The sequence below is a fragment of the Ochotona curzoniae genome, unplaced genomic scaffold (assembly GCF_017591425.1).
Source record: "Ochotona curzoniae isolate NIBS_2020 unplaced genomic scaffold, NIBS_Ocur_1.0 contig_4148, whole genome shotgun sequence".
Classification (NCBI taxonomy): Eukaryota; Metazoa; Chordata; class Mammalia; order Lagomorpha; family Ochotonidae; genus Ochotona; species Ochotona curzoniae.
This window is the reverse complement of record NW_024466146.1, coordinates 6,921,382-6,939,363: the sequence shown is the minus strand read 5'-3', so window position 1 is coordinate 6,939,363 and position 17,982 is coordinate 6,921,382. Positions and strand designations below refer to the sequence as shown.

At 37.0% G+C, this 17,982-nt stretch overlaps 1 protein-coding gene across 38 annotated transcripts in view; it reads right to left on the bottom strand.

Annotated features, from left to right (window-relative positions):
• MAP2 (microtubule associated protein 2) overlaps positions 1-17,982 on the bottom strand; it is a 195,994-nt gene that overhangs the window by 12,727 nt on the left and 165,285 nt on the right. For 9 of the 38 annotated variants that reach the window (XM_040984609.1, XM_040984607.1, XM_040984614.1 and 6 more), the window contains 3 exons: positions 9,869-9,930; positions 6,700-6,847; positions 2,456-2,796 (listed from right to left, as the gene is read on the bottom strand). In XM_040984609.1, the coding sequence (XP_040840543.1) occupies positions 2,456-2,796; positions 6,700-6,847; positions 9,869-9,930 (551 nt within the window). Of the gene's footprint in view, positions 1-2,455; positions 2,797-6,699; positions 6,848-9,868; positions 9,931-12,718; positions 12,854-13,019; positions 13,227-13,401; positions 17,128-17,982 lie in introns of all 38 variants that reach the window. The other 29 variants (XM_040984579.1, XM_040984584.1, XM_040984585.1 and 26 more) reach the window with 11 other exon arrangements.

The window sequence follows — 17,982 nt, the reverse complement described above, 5'->3', positions numbered from 1 at the left end:
CAGTCATATTTTACAAACATGTTTCTGTGTTAATAGGATCCAGTCAATATTCAGTGGTAACAATTATTGGGGAAGAAGATACTTTCAATATAATTTCACTGTAACTCATTAATACCTCCAGAATTAATTTCCCATAAAAACACAAGTATAAAGATGTTTCTTACAAAATATTTTCCCTAACACTAGAAAGAGCCAAGTGTCTTCTGGATATGCCTTTGTGTATGAATACCCTTTTGTGGTACAAACAGATATGAAATCTGTTAAGGCATTTAAAGATAATGACTTGTAATGGAAAAAAGTGATCACATTTTAAGCAGAGCTATTAATTTGAGCATTTTAATGAAATACTACTAAATACAAAAGCACATTTTATTTTATTGTTTCTATTTAAAAATAAGCAATCTGAGGACCAGAGCTAACCATACCCAAAGTGTTGTAATACTTTAATGAAAGCACTGCACTACAAACTCATTCCTCGCATTCCAGTTTAATAGTCTTTAAAAATATTTCTCTGGGTAATAAATGGAATGGCTTAGGGCATCCACATTCATTTAATACTGTTACTAAATAGTAAATATCTCCACATATATAGTCTACTATGTTTACTCATTTTTCCTTAAATAAACATTTAGTAAGCCTCTATTATGTACAGGAGTTTGAAACAGCATGGGGCTTACTTAAAGTAATAGAGCAAGGCAGATATTAGATAATGTTAGGAGGAAATTAATTATAAAGATGATAAGCTTTGGCTAAGGGACAGCATATATGAAACAAGAAAGAAGAGATGCGATGAGTCAAGGTAGCAACTACTGCAGTATCCACCAGTGAAAACACAGGCTGCACAAGAGTAGAGACCGAGGCTAATGAAATGGGAAGATTTAACAGTTATTCAGGACACAAAGACACAGCATTTAAAGATGGCTGGATGGTGCAGTTAGAGAGAGGGTGAAAATGAGCAGATTTGTAGGTTTTTGGTTTAGCATTATTAAGCTCTGATTATTTAAATAGGTAAAATAACATTAAGAATGTAGTATGAACATTCTACTCAACGATTGGTGGTATTAGTTGCACTGATGTTCTTACTGCTCTGGAATGTGCTAGATCTGCTTCTACATCAGGCCTTTACATTCATGGTTCTCACTACCCAAAGGCTTCGATGCCCAGTTGTCCTTCTGGAGTAGTCCTTCACTTCTCTGGAGTTTCTATTCAGATATAACCTCTCTTTCCTATTCTTGCTATACCCAGAAATGCTCCTTTACCATCCTAATGGGTTCACATAGAACTGAAAGAGAGGGAGAAATTAGACTGCTTGCTTTCTAGGATGTATCATTTTACCTCACAGAGATTAGTCTAAAAGATTATTCTAAACTTAAAAAGTGTGAAAGATACTAAGGCAATACAAAGTTGGGAACTAATAAGGTAATAAGTTCTGCAAGGTTCTTTATATACAAAGAATACCACTCATTCCTTAAACCGGTGACTTTCTTTAACATGCTATTATGTTTAGACTTAAGGACCATAGAAGGGTGACTTGGGGTTACGCATGAAGCAAGGTACCGGATTCCCAATACAGTCAATCACAGACACTGACATGACCTTTCAAGGTCAATGTTGATCCAGGCATCCTCCACTAGAAGCGGTAAAGGAAAACTGCTGTGCAACTGCCTTGTTGGTAAATTTCAAGTATTAACACAAGGAACACAAAAAATTTGCTCATTTTATACTTATGATACTCATAAGACTAATGGAGAAAAATAAGAGACCTGTGAAAACAGGAGGGTTCCTCCTAAATCAGAGTAAATCTGAAAAGGGGCAGACTGATCTTTGTTCTCACTTCACTTTTTACGTTTTCTTGACTTTATGAATTTTCTTAAACAGAATATTAATAAAACAGCAAAGATTTTTTTAAAACCAGAGAGAAGGAACAACAGGAGTAGGAGAAAGAAGGAGAAAGAAGGAACAATAGGAGTAGGAGAAATACAGATATTTTTTAAATATGAAAGAGGCACACACACACCAGAAATCAGGAAATACAAAACAAGGAAAGAGGGGCAAAAAAAAAAAAGAAGAGTAAAACTGGAAGTCTTTCTGATTTGGAAGTGGACATTAAAAAAATGGCAGAAGTTGCTACAGGAATTTCTTGGGGAATAAAGAAGTTAATGATGAAATGGTCAGGACCTAAAATGGAAAACTTCAGTTCACAAAGTGATAGATATACAAAGGTGTTCAGGAAAGTTATTAGGCAATCCACCAAAAAGCTCTATATCTTCTAATCTACTTTTACCGAATAATAACCAGAAGCAATGTATAAGTCACATGATTTTCACTGTATCGTACAGACTGATTTCTATTGCTGATGTCTGTGTCCTTGGCAATGAATTGCATGCAGTAACTCTTAGCACCTGACTTTTTCACTTTAAGAACTGCCAACCTATATTACGAGGCAGGTTCTTACCTGTCCTCCTTTTGGCTGATACTTGATGTTTTCGGTCGATCCGATTTTGGACTTGACATTCTTCAGGTCTGGCAGTGGTTGGTTAATGAGCCGCAGCTGCTTGGGAGTAGCTGGAGATTTTGGAGGAGTACGAATGATGGCGACCTTCTTCTCACTGGGCACCAAGATGGCCGATTTGGGGGTTCCTGGTGTGTGAGGGGTTCTGGGATAACTGGGGGTTCCAGGAGTGCCTGGAGTACGTGAAGAATAACTTGGTGGGGTTCCAGGAGTGATGGCAGTGGACCCAGGGGTAGTGGGTGTTGAGGTGCCACTTTTCCCTGCTCTGCGAATTGGCTCTGACCCTGTATTAACAAGAGCAAAACTGTTATCACTGCATCAGAAAGCTCTTCTCAAGTATTCTTCTTCCCACAGATTGTCAGAATAATATGCCTGATTTCTAAAGCATACATAAATACTTATGATGGGGGCCTCCTTTCCTTCATTTCATTACCTGGTGACAGGTTTCACAACATGCTTGACCAGCAATTCAAGGACAAACTTTATACTTATTACCTAATTGATTCTCTGTACTTTTCACTATGAATGTGTCAAAAATCACTTTCTACTTACGCAATCATTAAAGTACACGTATTTGCCTTATTTGGAAGATAAGCCCACATTTGATGTTGAATACATATGTGGACGTATATTTACTGAGCAGTATTTGAATCATTTGTAGACCATTTAGTTCCCTAAATGGTGAACTGATTCTGAGATGCCAGTGAATAGGTTGGTGCTACTTAGGACTGTGTGTTTGTATTACATAAGTTTTATGTGGAAATGGAACTGAATTGTACTTCAATGTTATTCTCCCAGCTTAGCTAGTACCGAAGACCTGTTCATGAAAGACATTCAACATGGTTTTACCATATCATAGATTCCCTTTAAAGCAAGCTTATCTTAATGTTTCATAACCTCAAACTGTCTGTTTCTCTCTGGATAATTCAGGGTGTAGCTTGCATCTGTTTTCTCCATTGCTTTAGTCATCAGTTTGATGTAAAATAAGCAATCATTCACTGATAGGTAAAATATTTACATTTTATAAATTTACATTTTAAAAACACCAAAACTTAATTTATAATATGTTTTACAAGGAAGGCATTAATTTTATTTCTTTCTTTACTACTGGGCATGAATAACTTACATAGTCAACGAATTTCCTGAAATTTTATAGAAGACAAAGGCATAAATCAAATTAAAAAATCTTTGATGTAACAGAGATTGATAAATCATCTAATGTAATTAATCATCAGAGTAGAAAGTTCTTCCTGAGCAGACATTTAGTTTTTGGGTAAAGGCATAAGCTCAAGAGAGTTTTTTAGATAACTGTTCATCTATAAACAATGTGAATCCACTCACGGGTCAGAGGTTAATCTCTTGGAGAAGCATACAGCACTTTACTTCATCCTTCACTGACACGTTTTCATATAACAAGTGCAAGGTTCCCTGTGAACTTTTAGTCTTTAAACACAAGGACACAATACTGACAGGCTCATCAACTGACAGTGTTAAATGAACTATGAGAAGACTAAAGTGATATGTTAACATTCATTTTGTGAAGTTCGTGGCTTTCATAGGTGACATTTCAAAAGCAAGATGATATACTGTATTAAATTTCACCTCTCACAGCTTGTTTATAGACTGCTTTTAAGGCAGGCTTAGATCCAGCACTAGCTGCTTCTGAAAAATCTCTCCAGAAAGAGTATATCTTTCTCAGATGTTTTCTGCGTGACACAACCAGTTTTCAATAGCTCAGATAATCTCCAGACAGGGTTCTTTTCTGCATCATTTGCTATCGCATCTAGCTCTGCTTGCTTTCAAGGGGGTTGAACATGTAGGTGCATAACATAATTCTTCAATGTAATGAATTGGATTCAGAATTTATCCAAACAGGCTCAGGTACTTTTTATACTCTGGAAATTAAGACGAAGCAAATTTTAGATTTGAACAGTAATTTTCACAATTATTTTTAAGAGTTGGAGAGTGGGAGAGAGAGAGAGACAGCTAATTACTTGAGCCGTCACCATTCTTTCCCAGGGTACACAGCAGCAAGAAGCTGTAATCAGGAGCTAGAGCTGGGCACTGAGCCCAGAGATTTGCTGTGAGTTGTGGGTGTCATACCCACTAGGTTCAATACCTGCCTTGTGAGTAACAAGAACTGTAATGAAGAATTTTTTTTCTAAAGCAAAAATCATTTGAAGAAAATGCCTTTACATTTGCAAAAGTATAGAAACACTTTCTGTTACTACTGAAGAGTGAGGATAAATCTTAACTATTAAAGGCTTTCATATTGATGTTCAATACATGTGATCAGCTTCCTATTATACAAGTTTTGTTTTCATTTTCAAGATGATAAACCTCTGTATTTGTTATCAGTCCTGAAACTGAAAGGATTAAATCTAAAGAGCCAATTCTAAATAAAGTGGTTCTTTATTGAACTGTGTTTATTTATCTTGCCAACTCCTCAGAGAAAATGTCTTTCTCTCCTCTGGGGCTAAATGAGCTTCCCGTGTAGCACTGCTTCTTTCAAATCTTTCTACCAGTTGCACAAAACAACAGACCATTTTGTGTGCTGCTAAGATGACGGCAGGCAAAGTAGGCAAATGGCCTGTTGTCCAAAATGTCTTATGCTTTAGGTATTATTACATATAGCGTAAACTGACTCACTGTACTTAGGTCACCAGAATATCAATTACCCTATTACTGAATAATGCAATGCAATGTGTTTGGGCATGTAAATAAATTTAGAAAGTCAAATAACACTGGCTCATAATGTTTTAAAAGGATTCATATATGGACACATTTGCAAAAGTAGGACACAGTGGCTTGAAGGGGAGGATTATGGAGCAAGTGCTATTGTGCTTCGATAGCAACACGTTCACACGTAACTCTTGTCTCGTCATCCTTGAAATTAGCCATAACGTCCAATTCCACCTCCAGCTATTAGGAGCTAAAAGTCCCCACCCTGGAGATTACCAGCTCTTAAATGATCTGCCAGCTAGTTACTTACATAATTTATTTTTTTGCTGTGGAAAAAGAAAGGAGTATCAATAATTTCAAAGTGCTGCTACAATAGATGTCAAAGGACGCAACTCATTCTTCATAAAAGTCAATGATACTGGGCACAATTAATCCAATTATAATAAGCAAGTCATGGTAGACAAAACACCACTTAAGTGTTATGCAAAATATTCACATTCTGAGTAGAACCATCCTTATCAGATATTTTAAAAATAAGTGAAGTGATCAATTATTGCAATGGTGATGGTAGCAATTTTCATTGTTTTATAATGGCTTCTAAAGGACAAAAGATGCTGTTGTTGAAATGATTCTATAGAACAGTTGTCCAGTACTATTTCCTTCAACTCAGTGTAGAAGCAACACTGAGAATTTAGATGATGAAGTTTTCACTTGATTGAAAACCAAATTCAACAATTTACAACTTAGCCTCGCTAAGGTGTTTTCTCATTAAAATAAGTTGTTGAACTTACTTATCAGAATTGTTAAATTAAGCAGGATTCTAAATAGTTTTGCATTATGCGTACTTACATGGTAGCTACTTTTCTTGCAATAAAAATACTTAGGAAAACAATTTAAACTTTAATTTGAGTGAATAGTTTTAATAGCAATGGAACATATCCATGTGTAAGCACTGGAACATTACATAGACTGCTGTAATGTCCTGTCAGTTTGTTATAAGTCGTTAGTCAAAGGAAACTGAAACTATTCCACAGAACATGATGTGTTTGTAGTTCATTGGGAATACAAATTTTTGATGAATTGAGCAGGATCCTAGGTTTTGATTTTTGTCTTCTAGACCTTAGGAGTGACAACTTTTTTGTGTTAACCTTATATAGTTGTGTATTTTAAAGATACTTGTATTGGTTTTGCTGATTAATTATTTCAAGATTTTCATTTTTACTCTAAGTTTGAAATAAAAGAGAAACATGTTTTTGGAAAAATGGTTCTTATTGTAGTCTTCCCTAGCAGATAATAAGGGTGATAGTTTCCAATTCCTCCACCAAGCTACTTTGCCACAAAAGTCATTCTGAGCTATTTCTGGTTGCAATTTCTTTATTCTCAGGATAAATCTCATGCATGTTTCATTTTTCACAATAAAAAATACAAACACATCCTAGATTTTATTCCATTCAAAGGATTTTAAAATACATATTAAAAAAAAAGTCAAAGTAAAATCAGCTTACTGGTGGTCCTCCGTACTGAAGAGGAGATGGAACTGTTGAGAGAGAAGGAATTCTCATCTCTGTCTCCTGATACGCCTCGGCGAGGAGGGAGAATTGAAGAAGGTCTTGGGAGAGAAGAGCGCTTTTCTGGACTCTTGCTCACTCCATCCTGATGTGGGCAAACAAGGGGGTCGGGTTAGGGGAAAAATTATAATAAGCATTGCAGTCTTCCGGTTACTTCTCATACTGAGTTATCAAAACTTCTTTTCATACTCTTAAATTTGACAGTTTGACATGCTTATAAACATTTCTACTTTATAACTTACAGAGTGTTAACACTTGCTTGGATATTTTCTAAAGAAACGTTATTTTGGAGTGCTGGTAATTGTGAAGTTCAAATTCTACATGATAATATGAACAATATAAATTTATGTAAGCAATCTTTAGTGAATTAGTACTTTTACTGAGAAAAAAAATCCTCCTACCAGAATGTTTTATTATTCTGAAAAGACAGGCAGTATGGGATGGCAAGCATGATAAACAATGGTGTAAGATGTTCACTTTTGTTACAAAAGCTCTAAGCGCTTTACAGCCATATTAAAACCTGATGTGTCTCCTACTGGGTGTATGTTTCCATTGTATTATAGACATATAACCCGATATTACTAGACCACACAATACAAGATCATACAACACAGTATAGTAATGCATGCATTATTATAATAATGCATGTAAATAATAATGCATGTTATGGTATGGACACTGGAGTATATTCTGTATTAGTTTGTTATTGATATTTTATAAGATAAAGACATAATAAATTAATAGGATAGTAAATTCAGAAAAGGAAATTTTCTATGCATTTATTTGATCAGATAGACTGCTTATCTAACAAAACTTTGAATTTATTTTCAACAGCCTGTATTGTTCATATGTCAAACATTTTGGAAGTTAAAGCGTCTGATAACATACATCTTTGAAACTGTGTCTGAAAATCTCTCAGTGACTACTCGTTTGTGTAATTTTCATTGCATTCAGTTTTATTCCCTGATTGTAAACATATCACTCTGTGTAGCCTGTTGAGGTGGGATGTATGAAAAACTAGTCAGATAAAGTAGCCTTTCAATTCTAACGAGGGCAGACTGAGTTGTATCTTGGGAACTGTGTGCTACTCTGCAAAGTAGAAATCTTTGTGCAGGTGGAATTCCAGCTATGAAAGAATACAAACAAGAGTAAAAAAATAAACGAAACTATAATGTAAAAGAAACAAAAAAGAAGCATAAACATACAAGAAATTAAACGTCCGTGTTTAACAACACCTGATAAGTGGCTTGAACCAATGATAACAGATGCATAAGTAAGTAAGAATAAGAAACTTTCATTAAATACTCCTTACCCGGAGTTAGCAGTACTCATGTAAAAATGTTTGGTAATACATAAAAACAGAAATAAGTTACTATTTTATGTTATATTAATCAGCTGTAGAATAGGTATCTGGTATTTATTTCCTCTAGTTTCCAATGGTGTTACTGTCTATACTTCGGAATCAATAGTGACAAAACAGATCATTATAAAATAAATGGTGAGTGGGTAACTGGTAGGTGAATGGAAGAAAGAATACTGTTTATATGCATAGAAATTGATTTTTGAAATTCTGAGAATGAAGCAAATGTATATGGCTTGATTTGGGAACCTACAAGTTCATAGAATTTCCCAGAGAAGCAGAACTACATTAAATTTTTCCAGAGAGGCATGTTATAATTAACCGTGTAAAACTAGACAAGAGAACTCCTAATGAGAAGAAATGGGCTAATGCTGCGATTTCCTAGCATTGAAATCCAGGGATAGAGACTGCATCTGAAGTGCAACACAATATGAGCACCCTTTGTTGTGGTGGGCTATTCTGGGTAAGCAATCAATCCTGTTGTTGCTGTGCTTCTGATGTGAACTGTTCAAGGAAAAAACAAAAAACAAAAAGCAAAACAAACTAACAAAAAACACCCCAAAACACAGTTTCAAGACACCCTTGCTTCTCTGCAATAGTTTGAATTATTCTGAGCACCCAGTTAGGGGAGGTGTGTGGAAAAAATCCCAATGCATGTTTACACCAATTTCAAAAAGCCCTAATATATTTAAGTGTTAGTGAATTTACTTCACAACTAAACATTAAAGTCCACTTCTGTTTCCGTGTCTTCCAGCAGTTGGGAAAATAAGCTCCCCAATGATTTTTTTTTAACTGATCAGTAAGTGAGATTTGGCATTAATAGCTAGCCAACTCTTTGGTAAATAAAAACCATTTACAGATCCTCATGATATATCTGAAATCACTCAACTCTCAGAAACTGTGATACAATCCTCAAATCATAAATTGTGCTGTTCAAGACATGTTGCCAACAAGAACCATTTTGCAAAAATAAAATAAGCCTTCATGATAGGCAGAATATTACAAATGGCAATCAGCAAAAATATAAACAGTAGTAAATTATTCACAGAAATATACTTGGACACATTCACAAACTTATCCAAAAATATTTTAATAGTAATATTGTTAGAGTAACACCACAAATGGTTTGAATGTCAAATAATAGAAAAGTGATTAGTTATTATTGTTGATAAATGAAATGCATTGTTATGTGGTCACTAAAATGACTTAAAGGGTATTTAGTGGCATGGAAATACATTCACTCTTTAATTAAACAATTAACACATAATGTTTTCATTTTTGTTGCTAAACCTGCAATGTCTAAAAAACAGATTTTACATCAAAATGGTTTCTGTGGCTACCTTCAGAAAAATGGATAAAACTGACTTTTATTTCTCTTCATTTGTCTATATTGCTTAATTTGGTCACATACTTGTAATGAAGCAATGAAGACAGATTTTAAAATACAATTAGTGGTGATGATAATAGGATAAGTTTCTTCTACCAGAAGTGAATTAATTAATCAATAGATCACTGTGCTGTATTTTTTGCCTTACTAATAAAGGATAGCTCAGCTCCATCCTCAATGCCATCCCATCCTGTATGAGTTCATGTGGATGCCATCAAGAACCCTTTTAGCTAAGTGAATAATTAACAATGACACTTAAGAAAAAGTAACTGTGGCTATCTAAGGTTGTTAAGACATGGCAGCAACTAATTACCAAAATGAACATCACATGAAGAACAACAAAAGTTTATTTTACTCACCGAGACTTTGTCCTTTGCCTGTTTAAATACACTGGGAGCCTGAGTTGATTCTCCACCTGCTGCTGTGTGAAAGAAACAAACAACCCCCGATTTAACAGCTAAAACCCACATCTTGGATATTCTGTTGTTTCAACAGGTTAATGTAAACCAAAATTCTGCTTATTTTGAGATGCACATTCAGTAAAGAAACCTGAATGACACAGCACATGGCTCTAACTACAGTGTGTGCTCATCAACGTACTCCCTACTCCGACCCCATAAATACTGAAGCAAAGGTAAGTGCACCAAATGATACCAGGGTACCTTTGAATCTGTCTTACAAAACGGTCAATTCTTGAAAATGGAATTTCTGGACTAGCAACAGCGTGCTCTAGAATTCCAGGAAAAGGAATCTGATTTGTTTCCAGGGTTTGCATGATACACAAAAACACAGAGATTTTTGAATTCTTGTTCTGGAAGCCACTGGCATATCCAAAGATACTACTGTGCTTTACACTCTAATCTGTCCTGGTCAGCCAACCCTTCCCCAATAGGAATAACCCATTTATTTGATGTGAGAATGTACCATTTTAGACGAAAAGAAAAATAAGTTGTCAAGGGCAGGAAACATGAGTGGAATTTCAAGTTCAGTAAACACGGAACATGTCTTACACATGCACTTCCTCTGTGGAAGTATTACCACCACATCTGTTACTGCTGTTTCTTGTACTCCTCTTGGGCACTTCAGGTTTCAGTTTGAGACTCCCATTTTGCCTAGCGAGTGTATTTTCTGTTGACTTACCAGACTCGTCTCAGCATTAAAAACAATTCTCTATAATTTGAAAAACCCTCTGTATTTGGCAGTTATGTTTAGAAAATGCTCAAGCGTGTATGTTACTTCCTGAGATAAAACTTCATAAACATGCTTATCAAGCTCTAAAATGAGTTTAAAAAACAGGTTTTTTTTTGTGTGTCATTTGTGGCTCTACCAAAATCCTAAGTATTTGCCCCATGTGTAAGGCCATTTAGGACTGAGCATTTAGATTATTCACAGAGTCTAGAAGAGATTTTTAAGTAAACAGTCAAAATTATGGTTTTCTATTGCCTTTGTTACATATCTCAAATTCCTGTAGCATATAGGTTTTTTTCCTTAACACCAATAATATCTATTTTTATTTCACACTTTTTGATCTGGAAATTTGTCTAAAATAAAGAAGGATCTTAAGTAGCTCAAAGCATTTATATTTCCTTTAAACAACAAAGGTGATTTATTTTAAGGTTAGTAAACTGAATATTGTTGACATGTAGACAGGTTATTAAACCATTTTTGTGTTTTCTCCCAAATTACAAAATCCTGATAAAATCTTCCTTTTTTTCAGAAAGGAAATAGAATTTTTTTGTGCTGAAATCAAGAAATTCAACTTGCCTAACCAGTTGTTTGACTAGAAATGAAACTTCTAATTTAAGCAGTCTAAAACCCTGAGAAAATGAGCTCATTTTGACATAATGTACAATTTAACAATGGTCTTATAGCTAACTCCTCATTTAGAGGCATTCCCGATCCTGTTTTTTTGACAGTGTGTATTTACAAAGCCTCAGCTTTCAAATCCTGCTTTAGATACTTGTTCTTAAGAGAACAGACATGATATGATTATTATCAGTACAAACACAAAACACTTGAACTTTTATGTGGCTATCACAAAACAGTTATCTTGATTTTCTCTCATAAAGGCTTATGTGCTGCTTTTAATCTCAAAGACCACCCACACATCTACATAGAGACACTTAGGATACATACTGGAAAGGAAAATAATTCTTTCTTTATTAATCTGATAGTTTATAGATTATAAGCAAGTCACCCAATCAATATTCCAATAAAGTATACTGTAAATTAAGATTACCTTAGCACAAATGTACACATAAACCCTAACACTTTTTAGTAAAAATTTGAACTGAAATTTGTCTTATAGGAAATTGTATGGGTTCTTCTTATTATTTTGTTAACTTATAGGCAATTAAAAATATTCACCACTTTTTTTGAAACAGCAAAAATGGAGAAGGTTTAGAAATAAATAGGAAGCAAAACAGAAATAGCTCTTAATTTATTTTTAATTTAAATTCCTTCTATGGAGGGATTGATTTAAAAATTTTGAATAAAGAATCAAATTGGAAGATTTAGCAGTTTAAATCCCACTCTCTTAATAAAATCTCAATAAAATATCAGCTAAGAGATGTAGACCACAGAATGGAATCCTTGCTGGTTTTGAATATGTGTACTAAAATCTAATGAGATTACCAGACATTTTCATTTTCCTTATTTTATTGTTTTTTGCACTTAAAGTAAATTTTATCCCAGAAGTCTACCCCAGGCTTATTTCTCACTTTCAACCTCTAAATCGCTGTACATTCTTGGCGGCTTTTAGTCGTCAACATCAGTAACAGATTTGGTAGGAACAAGGTAGAAATAGGACAAATATGTATGGGTTTAAGCATGAGGGAGTTAAAGAAGCAAAATAATGAGAACGCATACCAAGGTTAAATTCATCGCCATCGTCTAACCCAACACACAGAATGAAAATAGGAATCCCCAGAAGGTGACACTAGAGCACAATGCCAAGATACAATCACGCACTGCTATGTCTGAGCATGACAAAGAAACAGATGGTCATGACCTTTTCTGCAGGGAGGGGAAAAAAAAAGAATAATGAAACAAGACACGTAATAGCAAAATCGTTCATGACTTCTGAGATTCTTGCAAGAAAAACAAGATGAAGAAGCTTCTACAGTAATGAGATCTTAAAAAGAAAACAAACAAACAAAAAAAAAAACATGTCTATGTTTGCCAGCCACATTGCAGAATTGAACAGTCACCTGTCGTTTTCCGCTTAACACAGGAGAGATGAGTTGGTCTAGTATATTTGATAGCAGGTTTTAAAATGAATTTCCTGGAAGGAGAGTGGGCCTGAACTTCTGTTTTTTTAGCAAGTTCAGCCTTCTTATATACTGCTATGAATAAGAAAACACAAAAAGCATACCATCAGGAAAAAAAATACACACTTGTATCAAAATTGAACAAAATTTTATAGACAGTTATTACTGTTAGGTAGTTTCTTCTACAAAAGAGTAATAATTATTTCAAAAGCATATGAAAAGAAGTGATTGTTAAATGAACCTTTTTTCCTTCTCACTTCATCTCTGGAGACTGTGCTAGGTTCCTTTTTAGCTATTTTTCTTTCAGGAGTGGAAATTCTGCCTCTCCCGGTTTTAAAAGGCTTTTCTTTTCTATGTTTCTCAAGAGATGATCTCCGAGCTTCCTTTTCAGCTTTCTCCTCTTTAGGAATAGTTTCTAACTGTTCTGTCATGATGCTTCTATCATCATCTGTGGATCAAAGCAAATCATGACAACAACAATGAAAACATTAGTAACAAATGTACAAGATCCTCCACATAGTGAACAAAATGCAAAACAGGTCAAGAGACATTTAAAAATGCTCTTTTAAAAAATAATTCCCATTAGATTATTGGGTTTGATTAAGAAAAATAATAATGCACACCTTGCGTGTCAACCCAGAGGCTGTCAGCGTCCATGATGGAGTCATCAATGGTGGTCTCATCTTTGTACTCATCGTAGGTTTCTGTCTTATATTCTGAGAGTGCGACCTCCTCTCTTTCAGGGGAAGCAGGTGCCTCTGGGGAGCCATCCCTGGGTCCTGCCTGGGCTTCAGCTGCCACTTCTACTTCCAGCTCTTCTTCATCATGAGGGGATGGCCTCCTTTCCATCTCAGGCTGCTCTAGGGCTGCAAATCGTACACTGTGGGACCCCGACTCCCCTTCATCAGTTGTGGTTTGCACGACAGTAATGAAATCGTCCTCGATGGTCACCACGGATTCAATGACTCCTTTGTGTTCACCATGGCATGTCTCCACAAGTTCTTCCTTGACACCTGGGATACCAAGGTCAGCAATCTGAAGGGTGTCTGAGCGGAAGAGCAGCTTGTCATATTCTCCCCGGGCTTCTATCTCTTCCTCCTCACTCGGTGCCTCTGCTGTTTCAGGCACAACAGCATCGGCCATTGGCTCTGTAACATCAGAGGGTGTGATGGATATATCTGGGGTTTCTTTGCTCTCTTCTTTCGGCAGCTGAATAAATTCCATCTGGACCTCAGCTCTCTCATCTGTGGCTAAGACACCCTCTGAAACAGCAGGTGGGCAAGGCATCTCCACTGACAATTTGATGGCAATCTCATCCTGAATTAGAGATGATTCTGGAGACGTTTCCTTCTTGCCCTCTTCAGGTTTCAAGGATTCCATGGTGAGACTTTCATGCTCACCACTAGACTCATAGGACTCCTCTTTGTCTACAGCCTCCTGGTGGACCAAGTCAGGTTTGGCCACCTTCTCTTTGACTTCTGTTTCACTCACTTTGGCACCTTCTTTCATGTGGCCAGACTCCACACTCATAAATGCAACTGCTTCCTGAGGTGTTTTTGATGTTGGCGTCACTTCCTGGGAAGCTTCCAATTTAACCTCTGTTGCCTTTAGCCCTGCAGCCATTTGTCCAAAATCACTGATTTTGACATCCAGTTGACCCTGGTCATCTTTCTTTGCAGCAACATCCATGTCTGGTTCAGCTTGTTTGAGGGGTTCTGCCTCAGCTACCTCTGGCACTGAACTAAGGCCTTTCTGTGCTTTCTCAGATGGAGCTTCTTTTGATACTGCTGGTTCTTTGCCTGGAGCTTGTTCATAGGTTACTGCTAATCCAAATGTTTCAACTTTATCATCAGCCTCTTCTGCTACTTTGGCATATTCTTTTGAATCAACATGTTCTTCATTCTTTTCTAGAACGGTATCAAGCTTATCATTCACTTTCCTCTCCTGGTCAAATTCCCTGCCTGGTCCAGACTTGTCACTGGCGACAAGTGGAGATGCTTCTTTCTCAACCCCAAACTCATCTTTGACTCTTCCAGCAGCTGCCAATTTTACTTCTATCAAGGACAAGTCAGTAGCCAAATCTCTCCGAACCTTATCATCAGTGCCTTCATAAAAGGAACCACTATCGCCTGCTAAATTCTCACTGTCCTGAACAGGTGATGGAAGAGGAACTGTGTATTTATTAAACACACAGTAGCCCATATCTTCGAGCTGGCTGTCTGTTTTCACCAGGACATGGTTTTCATCAGTTACAGGTGGCAAACCAGGACTACTCTCCTCAACCACAGTCTCTGAGACGACCGATTTCCTTCTGGTGACCTCAGTCTCTGCACTCACAGAAGCTAATCTTGACCTTGTGCCTGCCAGATCCAGCATTTCAGGCAGGTCAGGGGCCATGACAGTACCATTTTTGTAATACTCTTTGGCTACAGCTGGCGGCTCGGGGGATGTCTCAACTGGAGTATTTTCTTCTCTGGCAGCTTTTTCCTCCTGACTGGGCTTTCCTTCCTCTTTGCTTTCCACTGGGAAGCAAGGGGCCTTCTCCAAGGCAGGTGTGGTGGCTGGCAGGTAATCATCCCCTTCATCCATGCTTCCACTAGTATTGGTTAGAATATCAGAAGCCAGAGGAGAAAGGTCATGCCCCCGACCAAAGTTAAATCCGAGAGCTATGGAATCCAGGCACGACATGGGCAGATTGATTGACATGCTTCTTTGTTCTATGGCAGACCTACCCCCGAGTCCTAAACTCCTGCTGAGTGTCAGATCGTCCTTATTCTTACTGTGAAGATCTCTTTTCTCTCCGTATACTTTCGGATCAATAGTGAACATCCTTTCTTGAGGAGAGCTGGGTTCTTCAGGAAGATCGGGTTGGTAAGTCTGTGCAAGTGTACTGTACCCAGTTTCTTGTGCTGGAGCACCGGGTTGGGATTCTTTGCCTGGCTGAAGCTCCTTGTCATCAGTTTTGTGTGTGGAAGATATGGTATCTGCAGACTCACAGATACTTTCTCTTGTGTCGCTTAGTTCATAGTAGTCACTGCTCAACTGAACGCTTTTAGTCACTTCTTTCAAGGTAGATGTTTCAAAGTACTTGGACATTCCAGACTTATCTTCGTAAAATGACAAGTCAAGCTCAGCTGATGCTGCAGCCCCTGCTTCTTCAATCTTACCTTTGTCTGCAACTTTCTTTTCCAAAAGTTCCTGGACTACACTTTTCTCATTTAGTGCAGTAGGCTCAGTCATGACATTTTCCAAGGTCTTAGAGGTGAACGCTGAATCTGTAACTGCTTGCTGCAAGTTGACAGGGAACGGTTCCTGTTTTAATACATCTGTGGAAGTCTCTTGACCTCTCTGCTCTTCTTTAGATATTGTGTGATCGGTGGAGGTCTGCATCACACCCATCTCTCCATCTCCAAGCTTTAGAGGTTCATTCTCTTTTGGTATCGGCTCTTTGTCAAAAACAGATTTTTCTTCGAACTTCAGCTGGATTTCCTTTTCAGTAAATGTAGGTTCCTGTCCACTGGGGGTGGGAATCTCCTTTATCTGCTCAGTCTCTTGAACACTGGCTCCCTTTTCTTCCCCTGAAACTTTCACTATGACACTTTCTTCCACAGCATCAACAAGGGTGTCTTTGGGTAAGGTCAATGCCTCTGAGCCCTGTCCTTCTGCCACTTTGTCAGGTTCATCCCTATGTGACTCTTCCACTTTAGCACTGTCCTTGGCAGTAGCTGGGCCACTGGTTTCTTGTAGAGATTTTCTGTCATCTGGTTGTAAGAGGACAGGAGTAAGTGGCACAGTTTCTGTGATTATTTCATTCTTCATGACATCTAATGGAAGAGTGAAGCTTCCACCTTGAAAGGGACTTGGCATCGGAGAATCAAACTGTTTCCCTTCCCATTTAGGGATATCCTCAAGTACATCTTTTTCCCTCATAGGTGTAAGGGGGCCGGGAGATACTGGAGCAACTAAACCCCACTCATCCTTTCTGGCTTCTGTTGGCATTTCAATGAACCAGTCCTTTTGCTCTTTTGGAGCTGAGGGCTCTGCATGAAGGCCAATGCCAGGAATTACTATGCTTGGTTCTGCCTTTTGTTTCATGTCATGGAGGCTGTCATCAATAGCATGCCCAAATAGAGCAAGAGGTACTTTTTCTTCTTCTGTGTCTTTCACGTCCTTTGTATCAGGGGAAGTTTTGGCTGTCTCAGGCTGAGAAACTAAGGCTGCATGTTGAAGGTCTTCACCAGGCTTGGTCTGTTTCTTGAGCTCTTCTTCCTGCTTGTCTAAGGGATCGGTTTTAGAGGAAGTCAACTCCTTCTGATCTGGAAACTCCATCTTCGAGGCTGTAAGTAAATCTGAAGTAATGGGGTTGATTCTTTAACAAATTATAGGCAAGTGCTTTCAGGCAGTAAGCTTAAAATTATGCTTTGAAATGATGAATAATGGTAGGGTAAAATTAAAAAAACATGAAACATGCAAACATGCTGTCTTTTGAAAAATATATATGAGAATGTCAGGACTGAGATATATGGGTTCCATAAGTAAAATGGACTCCCATTGTAAATTAATGAGTACAGGAATAGCAAGAAATTACATACTTGTGAAAACCTTTTGTTCTTTGTTCTGTTCTGAAGATTCTATGACATATATGACAGTAGAAGAAAATTCCTGAGCCTTCTTATGAGTAAAATTTATAAACTAATTTATACTGAATATGTATCTAAGATACAAGACTAAATATATTAAGGAAAAGGAATCAAAAAAGATTGGTTTCTACTGAAGTTTTTTTTTTTTTTTAATAGATATTCTCATTTGGGAATGAACTGGAAAGATATTCACAGAAGGCCAAGAAAGTATTTGCTAACAAATTTATTTGAGATGACAGAAATGGAAAAAAATTTCTACTACACATTCTAAATTCTTAATTCTGAATTATTTCTTAGTTTGTAGGATAGACAGAAGCAAAATCCGAATTGTTACTTAGTGCTAGAAAAGCAAAATATCTTTCTTCTCATGAAGCATTGGCCATTGACACTTCAGAGAAATGAACACGCTTTTGCTTATTCAAGAATTTGAAAGGCACTTGTGTTTCAAGGCCAAAGATATTTCATTGTGGCCTTTATAGTCATCTGGAACAGCCTTGGGGACACAAAATAAAATTCAGTCATCTCTCAAGAGCAAGTGTATGGGTCATCATTACCTTACATATA